Here is a 21458-nt window from a genome sequence, read left to right as displayed (position 1 = left end):
TTAAGCAGCTCCTGAGGCTTTAATGGTGGCATCGGATGGCACGGTGGAGCTCAGGAAGGCCTGGGAGGGGAGCTTTCGAACCCGCCACTCCTGCCCATGCTGCCTTCCTTCATCCAAAGGGGGAGGAGGAACCATCCCGCTGAGACAACTGATGGGCCGTGGAGCTGGGTAGACGAAAGGTGCCACGGAGCAGGGCAAAATGGCAGGTGAAGCATGCCACGGAACAGGAAGGGGGATTCACGGCTGTTCGGCGTCCTCTAACTCCTCCTCCTCCTCCAGCTCTTCTTCAACCTCGTCATCTTCGTTGTCGTCGAGCGACACCACGCCGGAGGACGCCACATCGGAGACCTTTCTCCGGACCTGGCAACTGTCCCCATGGACTTTGTAGTCCTTGCACGGAAGGCCCTCCTCCTCCGTGGGTGAGAGGCAGGACTCGGTGAAGGACATGGAGTACATAGAGTCCTGGCACTCGAGTTGTGCCAGGCTCCGGAAGGCACATTCTCCGGCAGTTTGTGTGGTGGGCAACTTGGAGATCAGCATGTCCTCCCCGCCGGATACGGAGCCTAGCAGTTTGGCGGCAAGTTCGGACGGGGAGCCCAACTCCTTGAGAAGGAAGCTGTCGTCAAGGCTGCAGAGACTGGAGCACAAGGTCTCCGGGGAGATGGTGGACTGAGAAGAATCGCTTTCCGGGTCACAGGAACCTTGCCGGGAGCTCAGGTGGCACAGGCGGCTGTGCAGGAAACCTTTCAAGAGGGTGTTACTCGGGAGCTGGCCCACTGCGTCTGCAACACAACAACCAAGAGGGAAGAGGTTAGTAATGCAGCATTTCACTTCAATGCAAAGAAGGATTTGGGGTGACATGATAGCAGCGCTCCAATATCTAAGGCAGCGGTGGGTTGCCTCCGGTTCAGACCGGTTCTATAGAACCGGTAGTAAAACCGGAGGGAGGCTCTGCCCACCGACCCCGACGTCATCAGAACGCTTCTGCGGATGCGCAGAAGAGCGGGCACGCACACTTCGCTCACACGGACACGCGGGCCCGCTGCGAACTGGTAGTAAGTAGTTTCCATTTATTTGATTTGTTTATTTGATTTGTATACCGCCCTACTCCCGAAGGACTCAAGGCAGTGAACAGCCACAAGATAAAAACACATAAATACAAAATTTAAAACAGGATAAAACCGAATTAAACAATTTGGCCGAAGACAGATTTAAAACACCCCAATAAATTAAAAACGAATTAAAATTTGCGTTTTAAAAAGGGAGAAATTAGGCCAGGCCAGCCTGATGGAATAAAAAGGTCTTAAGAGCGCGGCGGAAGGTGCGTAGATCTGGGATCCTCCGTATCTCCGGGGGGAGCTCATTCCAGATAGTAGGTGCTCCCACAGAGAAGGCTCTCCCCCTGGGGGCTGCCAGTTGACATTGTTTGGCCCACGGCATCCGGAGGAGCCCCTCTCTATGAGAGCGTACCGGCCGGTGGGAGGCTACTGGTGGCAGCAGGCGGTCTCGTAGAACCCACCCCTGATCTAAGGGGTTGTCGCAAAGAAGAAGGGGGTCAATCTATAGCCTGACTAGGTGGCTCAGTGGCTAAGACCCTGAGCTTGTCGATCAGAAAGGTCGGCAGTTCAGCAGTTCGAATCCCTAGTACAGGCCTCAGTGCATACTAGGGATTCGAACCTAGCTTTCAGGTCCCTTTCAACGCTATAGTTACTGTTTTAACTATTCTCCAAAACACCCGAGGACAAAACAAGAAGTAACGGATGGAAACTCATCATGGAGACAAGCAACCTAGAAATAAGGAGAGTTATGGGAAAGGAACTATAAACTAACAATGTCCACTGCATATAAAGAGAATCAATATCAAATGTTTTATAGATGGCATATGCCTCCGAAAAAATTGGCAAAAACGTTTAAAGGCAAATCAGCTAAACGTTGGAAATGCCATCAAATACCAGGATCTTATTATCACATGTGGTGGACGTGCCCAGAAGCTAGAGAATATTGGAGCAGAATTAAGACATGGTTAGAAAAAAATGATCCAACAACACATTGATTTAAAACCTGAACTGAACCCAGAATTCAATGTGACCCACCCCCCCTGTGCATGCGTGCGCAACACCCTCCCCACACTCTTGGCATGCGATGGCCCGGTGGGCCCGGTAGGACTGTTTTTCTCCCTTCCCAGGCTTCAGAGGCTTTCTGGGAGTCTGGGGAGGACAAAAACAGCCTTCCCCACGCCCCTGGAGGCCCTCCGGAGGCCGGAAATGGCCCGTTTCCTGACTTCCGGTGGGCCCAGAAGGCTTGAAAATCAGCTGGCCAGTGCGCACATGCGCACTGGAGCTGAGCTAGGGCAACACTTGCGTGCCCACAGATATGGCTCTGTGTGCCACCTGTGGCACGCGTGCCATAGGTTCGCCATCACAGGTGTAGGGTTTCCTGCTTCAGCAGGGGTTGGACTAGAAGATCTCCAAGGTCCCTTCCAACTCTTTTATTGTGACCACCATCCTAAAAATCTCAAGGTTGGCTGCATTCCATAATATGTTGCCTGATCTTAGCCTCTCTTAAGAATAAATAAGGCCATTCAAAAATGTAGGATCTAACTTACAAGAGCTCATTCCTAAGCTTGGAATATATCTCGTAAATATGTTTGGCTGGCAGCTTCACAGAACTTGGACAAAGGGGTACTTAGATTTCCAATCTAATCGGTTGTAGATCCAACGACAGCTCCTTTCTACAGCAGCCTCTTTGCTCTGCTCCCTTTCCAGTCAAACTAGACTAATGGTGAGAGTTGAATTTCAAAATGAGATTCGGGGGAAGCTTTTTAGATTAGCACTGAAGGTGTTAGCTAGATTGGGTAATGAAATGTCTACAACAAAACAACCAAGCTCAGAGAACACCAAGGACTCCTCCCTTCTAGATTATTTCCCCTGGCTAATTTTGATGACATTGTGCTAATATTCTCATTTTTTCAAAACACCTTCAAACCATGAGCCAAGCTTACCAACATCCTATTTTTCTGGTGGGAATTTTGCCAGAGCAAAGACCCACATCCCTATCAGGTACACACCCCACAGCTAGAAAAGGGCGTGGGCTGATGGGGGTTCGGGAGAACCTCTAGCTAAGATTCTGTGCAGTTTGGAGAACCCCCAAATCCCATTCTCGGCTGGCCCCTCCCACCCCACCACGCCCCTCCCAGGAGTCTCCATGCAGCCCATTTTGGATGCAGTTAAGTGCAGGGCATGCGCAGAGGCTCGGGGAGGGTGAAAAATGGGCTTACCGGAAGTTTGGGAAGGCCGGAAACAGGCCTGTTTTGAGCCTCCAGAGGGCCTCTGGAGCCTGGGGAGGCCATTTTCGCCCTCCCGGAGGCTCGACGAAAGCCTCTGGAGCCTGGGGAGGGCAAAAACACTCCCCCCGCCATGGTGCAGGAGGCTGACTAGGCCACGTCCACCATGGCCACGTCCACCCAGCAACCAGGCAGAGAACCCCCTTGCTAAAATTTTTGAAGCCCACTCCTGGATTTAGGGGGTCTCATCCAGACACCTCCTCGGTCTCTTGCCTCCATATGATAGAGATGATTAATTTGAATTGTCCTTAGAAGTTACACTGGCAGATTACGGCTCACTTTCTTTGATATGTAAATGGATCCAGATTTGTCAGCAATTCATTGAAAGGAAAAGAAAGCTTTTGTCTGCCCCCAAAGTATAGAGATTACACACTTTGTCAACACACATGTGGCCAACTGGGAGGGCTCTTGGTGGACACAAAAGGTTCTTTTTCTTTGTTTTTTTACAAGATACATATATATTAATACAAACGACAATACATAAAAAGAAAAAGTGACTTTGGTCACACATCCATTATCTTATTCACGGTGCATATTTGTTAATTATTATTATCATACAAAATTTTTCATTTACTCTCATTTCTGCGAGTTATCCAATCATACCACCTATTCCACGCTGTATATAACGTTTTGAGTCTACCTTGTCCTTCATTTCAAATGTTAGTTTGTCCATTTCTGCGCAATTATAGATTTTTTTGGATATCAATTGATCTGTTGGCAATTGGTCAGTTTTCCAATTGGCGAGCGCCAATCTGGCTGCAGTGACTATCTGTAATATTAAATACTTTTTTTTTTAAATTAGATTTATATGCCGCCCTTCTCTGGAGACTCAGGGCGGTTTACAATGCGTTAAGCAATAGCCTTCATACTTTTGTATATTTATACAAAGTCAACTTATTTTAATTGCTGTTTTGTCTGTGTTTTTAAATAGGCTGTACACCGCCCTGAGTCCTTCGGGAGAAGGGCAGTATAGAAATAAAATTATTATTATTATTATTATTATTATTATTATTATTATTATTATTATTATTATTATTGCCCCCACAAACTGGGTCCTCAATTTACCTACCTTAGAAAGGATGGAAGGCTGAGTCAACCTTGAGCCTGGGGAGATTCGAACTTGCAATAATTGCAGACAGCTGAATGTTAATAACAGGCTTTTTAGTCTGTTGAGCTATCCAGGCTCCTATTTCTTTATTTCTTTCCTATAGTTTTCTTTAATCATCCCTAGTAGGAAAATCTCTGGTTTAAGTTCTATTTTTTCCGATGTTATTTCTATTAGCCAAATTATTACTTTTTCCCAATTCTTCCTAATTTTGGGGCAAACCCACCAAAAATTGCCCGAAAATTAGGACACAAAAGATTCTAAAAGGCCCAGAAGTCCTTCATGTGCAACTTGGCGGGAGCAGCCGAGAGAAGGTGGATTTACACGCTTCTCTGAAAGGGGCAGCTGGAGTGCTAATCAGAGTATCCTAGTGGGTAGATCCATATTTAGAGCTTGTCTCTGCTTGCACCATGCAAGTCCTTGAAATATCTTTATCTTTTTTTTGCTTTTTCTTTTGTCCTATCTCCAGCCCACGAGCGAGAGGGGTGACTTAGTCATCGTGGAACTGGATAGAGGCAGTGTACTGTGACATGACGTGGCCCTCCAAAGGGGACGAGCTGGCCTGGTAATGGCGCAAAACTTGGTGTGATCATTTTGCAGGATGGGTCTTGTCCTCTGTCATTTCCTCCTCCACCTCATCTCCTTCTCCTCTTCTTCCTCCCTCTTCCTCCTCCTGTCCTTCTCCTCCTCCCTCCTCATCTCCTCCTTTCTCCTCTTCTTCCTCCCTCCTCCTCCTCCTCATCTTCTCCTCCTTCTCTTCTTCTTTCTTTCCTCTTCTTCCTCCTCATCTCCTTCTCTTCTTCTTCCTCCCTCCTCCTTCTGTCCTTCTACTCCTCCTTCCTCATCTCCTTTTTCTCTTCACCTCTCCCCCTCATCTCCTCCTTTCTCCTCTTCTTCCTCCCTCCTCCTCCTTCTTCTCATCTTCTTCCTCTTCCTCTCTTCTTCCTCCTCATCTCCTTCTCTTCTTCCTCCCTCCTCCTGTCCTTCTCCTCCTCCCTCATCTTTCTCTTCATCCCTCCTCATCTCCTCCTTTCTCCTCTTCTTCCTCCTCCCTCCTCCTTCTCTTCTTCTTCCTCCTCTTCCTCCTCCTCATTTCCTCCTCCTCTTCTTCCTCCTTCCTCCTCCTTCTCATCTCCTTCTCTTCTTCTTCCTCTCCTCTTCTTCCTCATCTCCTTCTCCTCTTCATCCCTCCTCCTCATCTCCTCCTTTCTCCTCTTCTTCCTCCCTCCTCCTCCTCATCTCCTCCTCCTTCTCTTCCTCCCACCTCCTGCCCCCTTCCCCCTTGAGACTGCTTTCTCAGTTAAGAGGAACTCATTGGCAATCTTCCGTCTCAAGAGACTATGGTATCGTGCTCTGGAAAGAGGTCCTAAAACAGCATCTAGTGTGACTAAAAACACCAATTCGAGAGTGGCAATCCCTTCCACACGGAGGGCAGATACATTCCGTCCCCTGCCCAGCCCCCAGATTTCACTGGTTCCGGGACTGCCTCTTTGCCTCAGCCTGCCGAACAAGTGTCTCTTCTAATTGGAGAAGGCCATGCACCGCATAAGAGGAACTACAGGAAGAAAAAATACATTTTCCCTGCAAATGAAAACATCTGGAACTCCGAAGAGGTCCAATTGTGCAGGGGCTTAAAAGAGGTTCCAAAAATGCCAAAATGGCCTCTCTGTGTTGCCTGAAAAGAGACCCTCCCTCTTTCAATCTGAAGGTCAGGTTTGCAGTCATAAACTAATCGGGCAATCTCCTGGCCTTGAGGGGCACTCCTGAACTAATAGGATACAAATCGTTGGAAGAAATATCCTTCTGGGTTCAGTTCCAAGTGGGGGAAAAACCACTGGAATTATGGAAGATGCTCGGAAAGAAGGTTTTTGGATGAACAGGATCACATGCCTTGGAGATCTTGGGTAAAAAAAAAGGGCAGAAATGCTGAGAGTGCCTGGGTTTTATGCCCTCTGTTGGGCTTTGAATTTGAACTTGTCTTCTGATTGGTTATCAGACTCCCATGGGGCCATGCAGGGGTAACTTTGTAGGTTGTCTGTGTCCCAGGCTTGGTTGACTCTTGCTGGGTGATGATGTAATGAAAGGGCTTTGGGCAATTCCTACTATTGCTCTGCCTGAAGGAGGTAGATCTTTGTTATGTAGAATAGACTGGCCCAGGCCTTAATGGCCCATTGACAAAGGTGGGGGGGCTGAGTTTCTGCCTCCCTTTTAGGGGAAATATTCTGCCCTTTTAATATTTCCTAAAATACCTCATTTTCCTAGGAGAGGGGTGGGTGCCAACTTCCTACAATAGTCTTAAATGCAACCGGGCCTTTCAGAGCAACCGTAATGCTGATGCCGCCTTCAATGAAATTGAGATTGACACCCAGAACCTACAGCGTGCTGGTATTGCATTGAGACCTAGATTTTGGAATAAAGTAAGTGGATTGGTTCAGGGGTGGGTTCTAAATTTTTTTACTACCGGTTCTGTGGGCGTGGCTTATTTTGTGGGTGTGGCTTGGAGGTCATGTGACTAGGTGGGCGTGGCTAGCTGGTCAGAGTCATTTCTGGAAGGTCCTCACACTTACGACCCCACTCATTTGTTTGCTTTTAACACTGATCAGCTGTAGGACGGCCCTTTGAAGCCCCGCAGCAAGAGTTTAAACAGTTTTTTTCCCTCTAGTCACCAGCTGGGACTCAGGAGGCAGCAATAGATTGGGGGTGGGACCAAATAAAAGGTAAGAATAACGTGGGGGGGTGGGAGGGCGGGGGGAGAGAACCGGTTCAGTGACGTCATATCGTCACCGCTACCGGCTCGGCCGAACCGGACCGAACCAGGAGGAACCCATCACTGAATTGGTTCTTTTTCTTTCTTTTCTACCTAGTTCAGCCTCCTGTTGGTTTTCAACCTACCAGAAACGCCAGCCGTTCTCACTTACCAGCTGCCTGGGCAGTTTCACCCGAAGTGGGAAAATCTTCGTCGTAAGACTCATCATTGGAGTCATCCCCTTCCACCGATGACCAAGCTCTGAGTTTGGCCTCAGCGATGGCAAACTGTTCGGCTACACCTGGGGAGAAAGGAGTGTTGTTACGCAGAGGCGGTGAAACACAGGGTGGTGGAAATCACTGTGGAAGAGGTGCCAACCCTAAGGACCGTCATGGAAGTCAGAAATCCAAGCTTTGTATCAGGGGTGAAATCCAACATTTTCCCCTACCGGTTCGGTGGGCGTGGCTTGGTGGGCGTGGCAGGGGAAGGATATTGCAAAATCTCCATTCCCACTCCATTCCAGGGGAAGGATACTGCAAAATCTCCATTCCCTCCCCACTCTGGGGCCAGCCAGAGGTGGTATTTGCCGATTCTCCGAACTACTCAAAATTTCTGCTACCGGTTCTCCAGAACCTGTCAGAACCTGCTGGATTTCACCCCTGCTTTGTACTTTACCAAACTGGAGTGACAAGCTGGGGAAAGATTAATCTAGTAGATTTCAGACCTTCAGCTGATTGATAAAGGTTGGGAAGTCACCTGAGGAAAAAATGTTCCATAATATAAGTGTCAGGATTCGGTGTTGTCTCAAATAAACTGCATTTCAAACAAATAGTCCTTGATCAAAATCTTTCATTTATTAGGCACAACAATCGAAACTCCGACTCAGTTGCAGCCAACACTGACTTCCTGGTCCAAACCCTCCCTTTCCTTTCCCCACTACTCTGCTTCTCATTGGCCATCTTCCAAGTCACTCTGCTGTTATCTACTACTTCAGCTCAAAGGAATTTCCCCCCTCCCAACCCATCTCCTAGGGGGATAGTATCTCCAGGGAAAATAAGTAGATGAAAAGTCAAGCGTCCTCTTGCCAGATGCCCCCACCTTCTCCTTCTTATGTCAGCACTGGAGTGAATGCAGCTTGGAGTGCTGACAATAAGTCTATAGAACATAAAACAATAGAGTTAGGAGGGACCTTGGAAATCTTCTAGCCCAACTCCTTGCTCAAGCAGGACACCCTATACCAGTGATGGCGAACTTATGGTATGAGTGCCAGAAATGGCACACAAAGCCATCTCTCCGGGCATGCCACACCGGCCAGCCGGTTGCACACGCATGCACACCAGAAACTGAAAGATTAGGTGACCAGCACGCATGCACAGGCCGGAAACCGGAAGCTCAGCTTCCCCACGCGCGCATGTGCACCAGGGAACTGCTCTTCCGGTTTCTGGTGCTCCCTTGCACGTGCGCGCATGCTCCCATTTCGGCACCCGGTGCCGAAAAGGTTCGCCAACACTGCCCTATACCCAGGGGTGAAATCCAGCAGGTTCTAACAGGTTCTGGAGAACCGATAGCGGAAATTTTAAGTAGTTCGGAGAACCGGCAAATACCACTTCTGACTGGCTCCAGAGTGGGGAGGGAATGGAGATTTTGCAGTATCCGTCCCCTGGAGTGGGGTGGGAATGGAGATTTTGCAATATCCTTCTCCTGCCATGCCCACCAAGCCACGCCCACAGAACCCGTAGGGAAAAATTTTGGATTTCACCCCTGCCTATACCATTTCAGACAAATGGTTGTCCAGTCTCTTTTTGAAAACTTCTAGTGATGGAGCACGCAGAACTTCTGAAGGCCGGCCATTCCATTTTGTTGACTGTTCTCACTGTTAGGAAATGCCTAGGTTGCTTCTCTCATTGGTTAGTTTCCATCCATTGTTTCTTGTCTTGCCTTCTGGTGCTTTGGAAAAGAAGTTGACCCCCTCGTCTTTGTAGGAGACCCTCAAATATTGGACCACTGCTATCATGTCACCCCTTAGTCCTTCTTTTCATTACACCAGACATACCCAATTCCTACAATCGTTCTTCATGTGTTTTAGCCTCCAGCCCCCTAATCATCTTTGTTGCTCTTCTCTGCACTCTTTCCAGAGTCTCAACATCTTTTTTACATCGTGGCGACCAAAACTCGATGCAGCATTCCAAGTGTGACCGTATTAAGGCTTTATAAAGTGGTACTAATACTTCATGTGAAGTTATCCTTTGCTTATGTAAGAAAAAAAAGACAAGCTGATCTGGAAGGTGAAGTTAAACATGTCATCAGTGTGAAATCATTGCATTGCCCCGAGAGACCTAAGCCCAACCTTACCCCCATGAATACCGTTGACCGTTATCTAGCGCCCATTTAGATTTGACCAGTGGTGGGATTCAAATAATTTAACAACCGGTTTTCTGCCCTAATGATTTCTTCCAACAACCAGTTCGCCAAACTGCTCAGAAAGTTAACAACCGGTTCACCCGATGTGGAGTGAACCGGCTGAATCCCACCACTGGATTTGACCATTAGTTCTTGGATTAGAGGTAGCAACAGTAAACTCTTCTGTACCTTGAACTCAACAAATGTTCTTGGTTATTTGCACCTGGCATTAATCTAGAAGAGAAGAGTTTAGAATAGAATAGAATAGAATAGAATAGAATAGAATAGAATAGAATAGAATAGAATAGAATAGAATAGAATAGAATAGAATAGAATAGAATAACAGAGTTGGAAGGGACCTTGGAGGTCTTCTAGTCCAACCCCCTGCTTAGGCAGGAAACCCTACACCACTTCAGACAAATGGTTATCCAACATCTTCTTAAAAACTTCCAGTGTTGGAGCATTCACAACTTCTGGAGGCAAGTTGTACCACTGATTAATTGTTCTCACTGTCAGGAAATTTCTCCTTAGTTCTAAGTTGCTTCTCTCCTTGATTAGTTTCCACCCATTGCTTCTTGTCCTGCCCTCAGGTGCTTTGGAGAATAGCTTGACTCCCTCTTCTTTGTGGCAGCCCCTGAGATATCGGAACACTGCTATCATGTCTCCCCTAGTCCTTCTTTTCATTAAACAAGACATACCCAGTTCCTGCAACCGTTCTTCAGGAACAGTTTATTGTTGCTATCTCTAATACAAGGGTTTAGTCAACTATCGGTCACAGAGGGCTGGACTTCAATCTCTCGGGGCAACTCAATGACCCCAAACTGATGACATGTTTAACCCCATCTTCCAGCTCAGCTTGCTTTTCTCCTACACTTCTTTTTTGCTTTGACAGTTTTATCAGCTTATAATATAAAATACAAAAATACAAAAGCAAATAGAAAAGAAGGGGGAAAAAGGCGCAGACTTCCAATTCCCTCTGGTGCAATAGAATAAGGAATATATATATTTGCAGTCATTTAGTTAGAAATGCAGGGACACGGTGGCTCAGTGGCTAAGACAAGCTGAGCTTGTCGATCGAAAGGTCGGCAGTTCAGCGGTTCGAATTCCTAGTGCTGTGTAACGGGGTGAGCTCCCGTTACTTATCCCAGCTCTGCCAACCTAGCAGTTCGAAAGCAGGTGAAAAATGCAAGTAGAAAGGTAACAGCGTTCCGTGCGCCTTTTTTTTTTCTTTAGATTTATATGCCGCCCTTCTCCGGAGACTCAGGGCGGCTTACAAGGCGTTAAGCAATAGCCTTCATACTTTTGTATATTTTATACAATGTCAGCTTATTGCCCCCACAAACCGGGTCCTCATTTTACCTACCTTAGAAAGGATGGAAGGCTGAGTCAACCTTGAGCCTGGTGAGATTTGAACTTGCAGTAATTGCAGGCAGCTGGAAGCTAAACACTACCTTTAACAGTAGCATTAGTTTGCTGTGCCACTCAGGCTCCTCAATGCCTTTGGCATTGAGTCATGCCAGCCACATGACCACGGAGACGTCTTCGGACAGCGCTGGCTCTTCAGCTTTGAAACGGAGATGAGCACCGCCCCCTAGAGTCGGGAATGTGCGATGGGAACCTTTACCTTTACCTTTTATTTAGAAATGCAAAGTACAAGATGATCAGAAGGACAAACTTGTTCCAGTGTTTAGGGAAATTGGGCTGCAGAAAAAGGCCAATTTATCTGGGAAAGCTCTCCTAAGGAATAGGAATACTGGAGGAAACAATGATAATAATTACGGTTTAATTATTATATAATTATAATTTTATCATTATAATAATAAAGGCCAATAAAGTAGCTTTTTTTTTCCTTAGCAGGGCTTATGTGCCTTTAACTAAAAGCTTCCTGCTTGGTGCCTTTCAATTGCATTGGTAACATAATTTGAATTCCTGCCAATGGCCCAGTTGTCTGTGAACTCGGATTGTAAATATGTATTATCTTTTATTACATTTTTTAAAAAATCTTTCTTAATTCTATTATCTACTTTTTGAGTGCTTCTTAGAACATACATTTAATCGCCGTAGATCAACTGCGGCAACATACAAGAATGACTAAATAAATTGAACTTCAATTGTTTTTGAGACGGCGGTCGAAGCTGCCGTCTCCGAAACAGACGGCAATGCTGCTAGGGGGGGCATTTTTTTTGTTGTTTTGTTTTTTAAATTTGATTTATATGCCGCCCTTCTCCGGAGACTCAGGGCGGCTTACAAGGCGTTAAGCAATAGCCTTCATACTTTTGTATATTTATACAAAGTCAGCTTATTGCCCCTACAAACTGGGTCCTCAATTTACCTACCTTAGAAAGGATGGAAGGCTGAGTCAACCTTGAGCCTGGTGAGATTCGAACTTACAGTAATTACAGACAGCTGGTGTTAATCACAATGCTATCAGTCTGCTGAGCCACCAGGCCCTTTTGTTCTGGACGCACTAATTAAAAAAATAGATTCCTCTTAATTTTTTTTTCCCCTCAAGCTCTTTTTCTGAGTATCCTCATTTCCCTTCTGCGCATAAGATTTCCCTCACGCCTGAATTAAATCTTCACATCTCAACATCGCTTAGCTCGGGGGTGTCAAACTCGATTTCATTGAGGGCCACATCATGGTTCTGATTGACCTTGGGGGGCGTGGCCAGAGTGGGCGTGACCAGCTCGACATCACTCCTGTTGGGGGCGCCTGTGGCGGCCCGAGCGCTCTGCCAGCAAAAACAGGCTCCCGAGCTCTGTTTTCACTGGGAGAGGGTTGCAGGAGGCCGTGGTAGCCGAAAACGGAGCTTGGCAGCTCGTTTTCTCTAGCTGGACCTTCGCTTTTTCCAGGGTGACCCTGCGGGCCGGATCTAAGTACCCCATGGGACAGATCCTGCCCCTGGCCTTTGAGTTTGACACCCCTGACTTAGAATATTTCTCCTTCTGAATAATATTGTGGGCCATTTGAAAGCCCTTCTTTTAAAAAAACAAACAAAAAAAAAACAATTCCCAGCCCAAACCACTGGTGGAATTCAAATTTTTTTACTACCAGTTCTGTGGGCGTGGCTTGGTGGGCGTGGCAGGGGAAGGAAACTGCAAAATCCCCATTCCCTCCCCACTCCAGGGGAAGGATACTGCAAAATCCCCATTCCCTCCCCACTCCAGGGGAAGGATACTGCAAAATCTCCATTCCTACCCCACTGCAGGGGAAGGATACTGCAAAATCTCCATTCCTACCCCACTCCAGGGGAAGGATACTGCAAAATCTCCTTCCTACACCACTCCAGGGGAAGGATACTGCAAAATCTCCATTCCTACCCCACTGCAGGGGAAGGATACTGCCAAATCTCCATTCCCACCCACTCCAGGGGAAGGATACTGCAAAATCTCCATTTCCATCCCACTTCAGGGGAAGGATACTGCAAAATCTCCATTTCTACCCCACTACAGGGGAAGGATACTGCAAAATTTCCATTCCTACCCCACTCCAGGGGAAGGTTACTGCAAAATCTCCATTCCTACCATCCTCCAGGGGAAGGATACTGCAAAATCTCCATTTCCACCCCACTCCAGGGGAAGGATACTGCAAAATCCCCATTCCCTCCCCACTCCAGGGGAAGAATACTGCAAAATCTCCATTCCCTCCCCACTCCAGGGGAAGGACACTGCAAATTCCCCATTCCCTCCCCACTCTGGGGTCAATCAGAGGTGGTATTTGCCAGTTCTCCGAACTACTCATAATTTCCGCCCGGTTCTCTAGAACCTGTCAGAACCTGCTGAATAGCACCCCTGCCCCAAACCTTTCCTTGTAAGGCAATTTTCTTTTATGGCTTATTTTTATCTTTATTTTTTTCAATGGTGGGATAAAGACCAAGAATGAATGGCAGGATCCAATCTGGACCAGTTACCAGGACCAGAGGTTTAGTCTTCCGAGCTTTCGGACTTGCCTCAGGGTACTTCTCTCTCGCCAGAATATGTGCTGTGTGCTTATCGCCAGATTTCAAGAACGCAAGTGAGCGGTTAGACGAGGAGACCCAAATTCATTGGTAGCCTCACATTGCAGTGAACAAGGACATACATTCAATTTCACCCCTACTAAGATTGTTGGACGAGTAGGCACAAAATCAGCCAGGGAAATGTTTGGAGTACTCATTTCTAAAGAACGAAGTGCCCGAGCCCACTGTAACAGCATTGCTAAAAAGGCATTAAGAGTTGTTAACCTAATCTTGCGTAGCTTCTTCTCTGGTAATATTGTACTGCTAACTAGAGCATACAAAACATTTGCTAGACCAATTCTCGAATACAGCTCATCTGTCTGGAACCCGCACTGCATATCGGACATTAATACAATTGAGAGAGTCCAGAGGTATTTCATGAGAAGAGTCCTCCATTCCTCTATCCGCAGTAAAATACCTTATGCCACCAGACTTCAAATTTTGGGCTTAGACAACTTAGAACTACGCCGATTTTGGTCTGACCTAAGTGTAGTACATAAAATTATCTGCCACAATGTCCTTCCTGTCAATGACTACTTCAGCTTCAACCACAACAATACATGAGCAAATAATAGATACAAACTCAAGGTAAACTGCTCCAAACTCAATTGCAGGAAATATGACTTCAGTAATAGAGTGGTCAATGCCTGGAATGCACTACCTGACTCTCTGGTTTCTTCCCCAAACCCCCAAACCTTTAACCTTAAACTGTCTACTGTTGACCTCACCCCCTTCCTAAGAGGTCTGTAAGGGGCATGCATAAGTGCACCAGGGTGCCTACCAACCCTGTCCTAATATTCCTTTTTACTCTTACTCTTTTCATGTATTCAAATAATGTTTATACTTTTACCTGTTATCATATATATGCTTGACAAATAAATAAAATAAATACATAAAAAAATAAGCCTGGGAAAGGAGCCACTTATCAGTCAACAGGAGTGATGATTTACCACCAGATTGTCTAGTACTCAGGAACGGAGGATTTGGCAGCACAAGGAAACAACAGGCAATAACCGGCCATCAACACCCCAATCAACAACTAAAAAGCTACACACAGCCAGGCACCACATAAATACTATGCATAGAATAGCCCAAAGCACACATTCTGGTAGAGAGAAATTCCCTGAGGACAGGCTTCAGCCTGAGTCCGAAAGCTCGGAAGATTTTTTTTTTAATTTGATTTATATGCCGCCCTTCTCCAGAGACTCAGGGCGACTTACAATGCGTTAAGCAATAGCCTTCATACTTTTGTATATTTATACAAAGTCAGCTTATTGCCCCCACAAACTGGGTCCTCAATTTACCTACCTTAGAAAGGATGGAAGGCTGAGTCAACCTTGAGCCTGGCGAGATTCGAACTTACAGTAATTGCAGACAGCTGGTGTTAATCACAATGCTTTTAGTCTGCTGAGCCACCAACTTCTGGTCTTAGTGACTGACCCAGGTTGGATCCTGCAATGTGGGACATGTATATTTGCTTTCAGTTGCGAATGAATTGTTTAAACCAGGGGTCTCCAACCTTGGCAACTTTAAGCCTGGTGGACTTCAACTCCCAGAATTCCCCAGCTATCTTTAATGGTTCTATTAAGTATGTGTGTATAGGTGTTGGAGCCACTTTCTCGATTCCCCAAAGTATTTGTTTCATGGTACAGAATAGAGATGCGATCACCTGGGGTCCTCTTTTCCATCTACAACTGCTATGAACACAAAAGAGTTAAACCTAGAATAAGTCAAGGTCAGTCCCTTTGGAAATAGCCATGCTAATCAGCTGCAGTATTGCTTCTGTAGAGGTTTACGGTTTTTTGACATATATAAATATATAGAAAACTAGCTGGACGTCCGTGCTTCGCTACGAAACTATGTGCTCGGGCTTGATAAATTGACACTTGCAGCCTGAAACTTATTGTAGAATGTGTAACTCCATAGCATCAGAGTGTGTTTGTGTTAATATAATGCAACTGGCAGTTGGAACAGACCGGGAGGGGGAGTAGAATGTCCCAGCCTGCAGCATCCATCGGTATTCATCTGGCTAGCATCCTGTCAGTGTGTGAGAGAGAGGTGAGGGGTATTTGGAAACTAAAAAAGTATTTGCTGTGTGAGCAAGAAGGAGACAGGAAGGAGGCTGGGCATGGCTTAGCTCAACTGTTCTGTAGTAAAGCTGCTTGCTGCTGTGAAAGTAAAACTGAAAGTGAAACTCCTCTCCTCTGCTTGTGTTTTGCATTTGGAACAGATTTCTTTTGAGGTGGGGAGTGGGAGTAAAACTCCTTTGCATCAGACCGTGTTAGTAATAATATAGGAAATACTACCAAGAGCCTTGGTAGTACAGTGGTCTAAGGCACCCTGTTATTAAGCTGGTTATTAAAACCAGCTGCCTGCAATTACTGCAGGTTCGAATCTCGCCAAGGCTCAAGGTTGACTCAGCCTTCCATCCTTTCTAAGGTAGGTAAATTGAGGACCCAGTTGTGGGGGCAATAAGCTGACTTTGTATAAATATACAAAAGGATGAAGGCTACTGCTGAGCACATTGTAAGCTGCCCTGAGTCTCCGGAGAAGGGCGGCATATAAATCAAATTAAAAAAAAATACTAATGCTCTGATGGTCATTTTGAAAAATCCTTTCTTAGTGAGCACCTAGAAGCCAAGAGGAACATACATGGCAAATTTCGAGTTTGTAGGCGTTACGGTTCTGGAGATTTCGTGATTAATGCGTGAGTGGTTTTCGCTTTTATATATATAGATATAAATTGTTGCCTATTCCACTAGAAACCACTAAGTGGTGTTTTTTGACACGACTGTTACTATCTACTGTAGTGGTAGACCAGATCTGGAGTTCCTTGGGGGCTTCTCCTCCATCTCATCCTGTGCAGAAGCTCAGGGTCTGAGGCAGGGGTCCCCAAACTTGGCAGCTTTACGACTTGTGGACTTCAACTCCCAGAATTCTCCAGCCAGCTGACTGGAGAATTCTGGGAGATGAAGTCCACAAGTCTTAAGGCTGCCAAGTTTGAAGACCTCTGGTCTGAGGCTTTCAACTGAACCACATTAACGTGTCTGCTGATCTGACCTGCCATTAGGCAGCTGAGCCCGTCCTAAACTAGGGGTGCACCACAGGCAACTAATTTGGAGCTCACAGCTGCCTGTGGGTGTCACTTCCGAAAGAGAGAGAAAGAGAGGCAGTCAATGGCAGCTTTCAGCACCAGCCTTTATCATTGGCTCCGAACTGCCTGGCAACCTCAGGATGAATCATACAACATGCGGAGCTGTGGAGGGGCCCAGCTGGAAGATCCAGCGTGATTTATTTGGAGATTTTTTTTCCCTGCTGCAATTCTAAATTTTAGAGTCGCTCAAAAGGAAGATGACCCTGCACTTAAGCCTAATTGCTTCTCAAGGAAGGAAGGAAGGTGAAAGTAGGGAGGGAGGAAGCAAGCAAGGAAGGAAGAAGGAAGGAAGGAAGGAAGGAAGGAAGGAAGGAAGGAAGGAAGGAAGGAAGGAAGATGAAAGCAGGGAGGGAGGGAGGGAGGAAGATGGAAAGGTGGAAGGGAGGGAAGGAGGGAAAATGAAAGCAGGAGGGAGGAAGATGGAAAGGAGGAAGGTAGGGAGGAAGGAAGGAAGATGAAAGCGGAGAGAGAGGAAGCAAGCAAGGGAGGAAGATGGAAAGGAGGAAGGAAGGAAGGAAGGAAGGAAGGAAGGAAGGAAGATGAAAGCAGGGAGGGAGGGAGGAAGATGGAAAGGTGGAAGGGAGGGAAGGAGGAAGGAAGGAACATGAAAGCAGGGGGAGGAAGATGGAAAGGAGGGAGGGAGGAAGGAAGGAAGATGAAAGCAGGGAGGGAGGAAGCAAGCAAGGGAGGAAGATGGAAAGGAGGAAGGAAGGGAAGGAGGGAAAATGAAAGCAGGAGGGAGGAAGATGGAAAGGAGGAAGGTAGGGAGAAAGGAAGGAAGATGAAAGCGGAGAGAGAGGAAGCAAGCAAGGGAGGAAGATGGAAAGGAGGAAGGAAGGAAGGAAGGAAGGAAGATGAAACAGGGAGGGAGAGAGGAAGATGGAAAGGTGGAAGGGAGGGAAGGAGGAGGGAAGGAAGGAAGATGAAAGCAGGGAGGGAGGGAGGAAGATGGAAAGATGGGAGGGAGGGAGGGAGGGAGGGAAGGAAGGAAGGAAGGAAGGAAGGAAGGAAGGAAGGAAGGAAGATGAAAGCGGGGAGGGAGGAAGCAAGCAAGGGAGGAATATGGAAAGGAGGAAGGAAGGGAAGGAAGGAAGGAAGATGAAAGCAAGGAGGGAGGAAGATGGAAAGGTAGAAGGGAGGGAGGGAGGGAGGGAGGGAGGGAGGGAAGGAAGGAAGGAAGGAAGGAAGGAAGGAAGGAAGGAAGGAAGGAAGGAAGGAAGGAAAAGGTTCATCCTTCTCTCTCAACCCAACTCACCTCACGGGATTGTTATTATGAGGAAAGTATAAGATATGTTGGATATGTTCAAAAACAATAAAAACACGGGAGAAATAAACTAAACCAACCAACCCACCAGGCAAAGGTTCAGGGCCTGAGAAAATACCTTTCATTCTCCCACAATGTCTCCCAGAAAGAGAAATTTTATCTCCTCCAAGCAAGAGGCCTCTGGGCCAGCCGGTGTGATAAGAGAGCAGGAATTTGAGGAATGTTAAGCATTGTTTTCTGGGCAAGCGATGGAGCAATGGAGAACTGAGGAGCATCTCCCCCACTTCCTTTGTGGCCTCCAGAGTAGGGGTCTCTAACCTTGGCAACTTTAAGCCTGGTAGACTTCAACTCCCAGAATTCCCTAGCCAGCTGGGGAATTCTGGGAGTTGAAGTCTGCCAGGCTTAAAGTTGCCAAGGTTAGAGACCCCTGTGTCCAGAGCATCTTTGGAGTGAGTCAAGTCAAACATTGGAGTGTGTGTGTGTGTGTTTGTGTGTTGAAAAGTTAAAACAGGGGCCTTCAATCTTGCAGAGGCTCAAAGCACCCTAGAGGGAGTCCTCCACTTACAACCGGAAGGGAGTCTGCTCATCAGGTTTGTCATTTGTGACAGTTGTAAAGAGGGTCGCCCACACGACGGGCCTGATTTTTCACAACACGCTTTGTCACGGCGGTTGTGAAATCATCACGGTTCTTAAAGCGACCGTGGCAGTGGTTAAGCGAACGCCGCGGTCGTTAAACGAACCCACTGTTTGCGACGGGTCGGTTTTGTTGCAAACCGGAAGTAAATGCCGGTTTTCAGGGAAAGGACATCTTAAAATGAGGTCATGGGACTATAGAGTGCTACACTCCTGCGTGAGCAGGGGGTGGGACTAGATGACCTCCAAGATCCCTTCCAACTCTGTTACTGTTGTTATTGTTATTATTATTAAACAGGCATAAGCTGGTTCCCAATTGCCCAAAATGTGATCATGTGACCATGGTGTGGGAGGAGGGGAGTTGTTAGAACCCTGTTGGCGAACTTATGGCACGCGTGCCACAAGTGGCACATGGAGCCATATCTGTGGGCACGCAAGCGTTGCCCTAGCTCAGCTCCAGCACGCATGTGCATGCCGGCCATCTGATTTTCAGGCCTTCCGGGCCCATCAGAAGTCAGTAAATGGGCCCTTTCCGGCCTCCAGAGGGCCTCCGGAGTGGTGGGGAAGGCCGTTTTTGCCCTCCCCAGGCTCCAAGAAAGCCTCTGGAACCTGGAGAGGGCAAAAAACGGGCCTACTGGGCCCTCCGTGCCATCGCATGTCAAAAGCAGGGGGAGTGCAGGGGGCGCGCGCGTATGCACAGGGGAGGTGGGGCACATTGAATTATGGGTGTGGACATGCGCGCACGTGACCCCACCCGCTCCTCCCGCTTTCGGCACGCGATGACGAAAAGGTTAGCCATCACTCTGTTTGTTGTGACAGACTCCTGAGCCTGTCCTAACAGAGGAAGAGGACTCAGAAGGTGATGGGGAGGAACTGATAAGGCCTCCCTCTCCAGGACCCTCCTCTCTGGCAATGCCTCAGGTTCCATCCGAAGGCCAGAAGGAACAGCCTGGGATGTGCCAGGAGGAAGGCATATCGGAGCACCAATTGATAGGGAGCGAGGATGATGAATCCTGGCTTGATCCCAGGCAGCGTCGGAGGGAGAAGTGTGCGCAGCAACGGAAGAGGCGTGGGAGGGCCAGAGATTGAGCTGAGTCACGGAGCCATGCCCCACCAGGAATAAAAGTGGGTGGGATTGCTCTTCAGGCTTTGTGACGGACAAAGTTAAACCTGAAAGTCACAGCGTGATCTCTGAAATTCGGCTTGGATATATTTTGGACTGAACATTGACTAAACTCTTGTCTCATGGATAATTTGTTGCTCCTGGAACAGACTGAAGATAAATCCTCTTCTGCTTTATGGGAGTGAAAACGGTCTTGGCAGGCATTCAGCAGTTTGCTGCCAAAACCTTGGTCTGCCAAGAATTCTAATCTGTTTACCTAATAAAATATTGGCAGGCGTGCTTGGTATTACGTTTGCCTGTGTGAGGAAGGGGGACAGAACAGTGTTAGAACTTCTGCACTGACTAATGAATACCCCTTTGGAGGTCCACAGTAAATTTGACCGGTTACTAAGCAACTGTTGTAAATCGAGGATTACCCATATTGCACCATTTAATTCCAAACACAGATAGTAACAGAATAACAGAGTTGGAAGGGACCTCGGAGGTCTTCTAGTCCAGCCCCCTGCTCAAACAGGAGAGACTCTGCACCACTTCAGAGAAATGGCTCTCCAATCTCTTCTTAAAAACCTCCAGTGTAAGTCCTTGACTTATGACCGCAACTGAGCCCAAAATTTCCATTGCTAAGTAAGACAGTTGTTAAATGACTTTTGCTCCGTTTTACGACTGCTCTTGCCACTGTTGTTAAGGGAATCACTGCAGTTATGAACCTGGCTTCCCCAGACTGACTTTGCATGCCAAGAAGGTTGCAGAAGGGGATCATGTGACCCCGGGACACTGCGACCGTCATAAATAGGAGCTAGTCGTCAACTGTCCGAATTTTGATCGGGTGACCGTGGGGAGGCTGCAATGGTCATAAGGGCGAAAAGCAGTCAGAAGTCACAATTTCAGTATCGTTGTAACTTTGAATGGTCCATAAACAAAAGGTTGTAAGCCGAGGACTACCTCTAATCAGGTGGATTTGACAGAGAGAGAGAGAGACAGGTGGCTAGGCCCACCTTTTAACCCTGTCAATTGTGTCCCTAACAAAAACAAAATGATAGGGGAAAAAATTGTCTTTTCCTCTCTGATGTTGCTACACAATAACAAACTTGGAAGGGACCTTTGAGGTCTTCTAGTCCAACCCCCTGCTCACACAGGAGATCCTGGCCTACACCACTTCAGACAAATGGTTATCCAACATCTTCTTAAAAACTTCCAGTGTTGGAGCATTCACAACTTCTGCAGGCAAGCTGTTCCACTGATTAATTGTTCTAATTGTCAGAAAATTTCTCCTTAGTTCTAAGTTGCTTCTCTCCTTGATTAGTTTCCACCCATTGCTTCTTGTCCTGCCCTCAGGTGCTTTGGAGAATAGCTTGACTCCCTCTTCTTTGTGGCAGCCCCTGAGATATTGGAAGACTGCTATCATGTCACCCCTGGTCCTTCTTTTCATCAAAGAGCCTTGATGGCGCAGCAGACTAAAGTGCTGTTAAGTAGCACCAGCTGCCTGCAATTACTGCGAGTTCGAATCTCACCAGGTTCAAGGTTGACTCAGCCTTTCATCCTTCCGAGGTAGGTAAAATGAGGACCCGGATGGTGGGGGCAATAAATTGACTTTGTATATAAAAAAGAACACCACTTAGGGAGGGCCGAAAGCCGTACTAAGCAGATATATACAAAAGTATGAAGGCTATTGCTTAACGCATTGTAAGCCGCC

At 47.1% G+C, this 21458-nt stretch overlaps 1 protein-coding gene across 1 annotated transcript in view; it reads right to left on the bottom strand.

Annotated features, from left to right (window-relative positions):
* Window positions 1-237: 237 nt before the first annotated feature.
* The window catches only part of FAM131A (family with sequence similarity 131 member A), a 57028-nt gene continuing 35807 nt past the window's right edge, over window positions 238-21458 (bottom strand). Inside the window, exons 4-5 of the mRNA XM_070946127.1 lie at window positions 7367-7495; window positions 238-782 (exon numbers count right to left, since the gene is read on the bottom strand). Of these exons, the coding sequence (XP_070802228.1) occupies window positions 238-782; window positions 7367-7495 (674 nt within the window). The remainder of the gene's footprint in view (window positions 783-7366; window positions 7496-21458) is intronic.

Source organism: Pituophis catenifer, unplaced genomic scaffold (assembly GCF_029215685.1).
Source record: "Pituophis catenifer annectens isolate HBS135680 unplaced genomic scaffold, rPitCat1.0.hap2 SCAF_6, whole genome shotgun sequence".
Classification (NCBI taxonomy): Eukaryota; Metazoa; Chordata; class Lepidosauria; order Squamata; family Colubridae; genus Pituophis; species Pituophis catenifer.
Note: the sequence above shows the minus strand (reverse complement) of the source record. Positions and strands in the feature narration are given on the sequence as shown.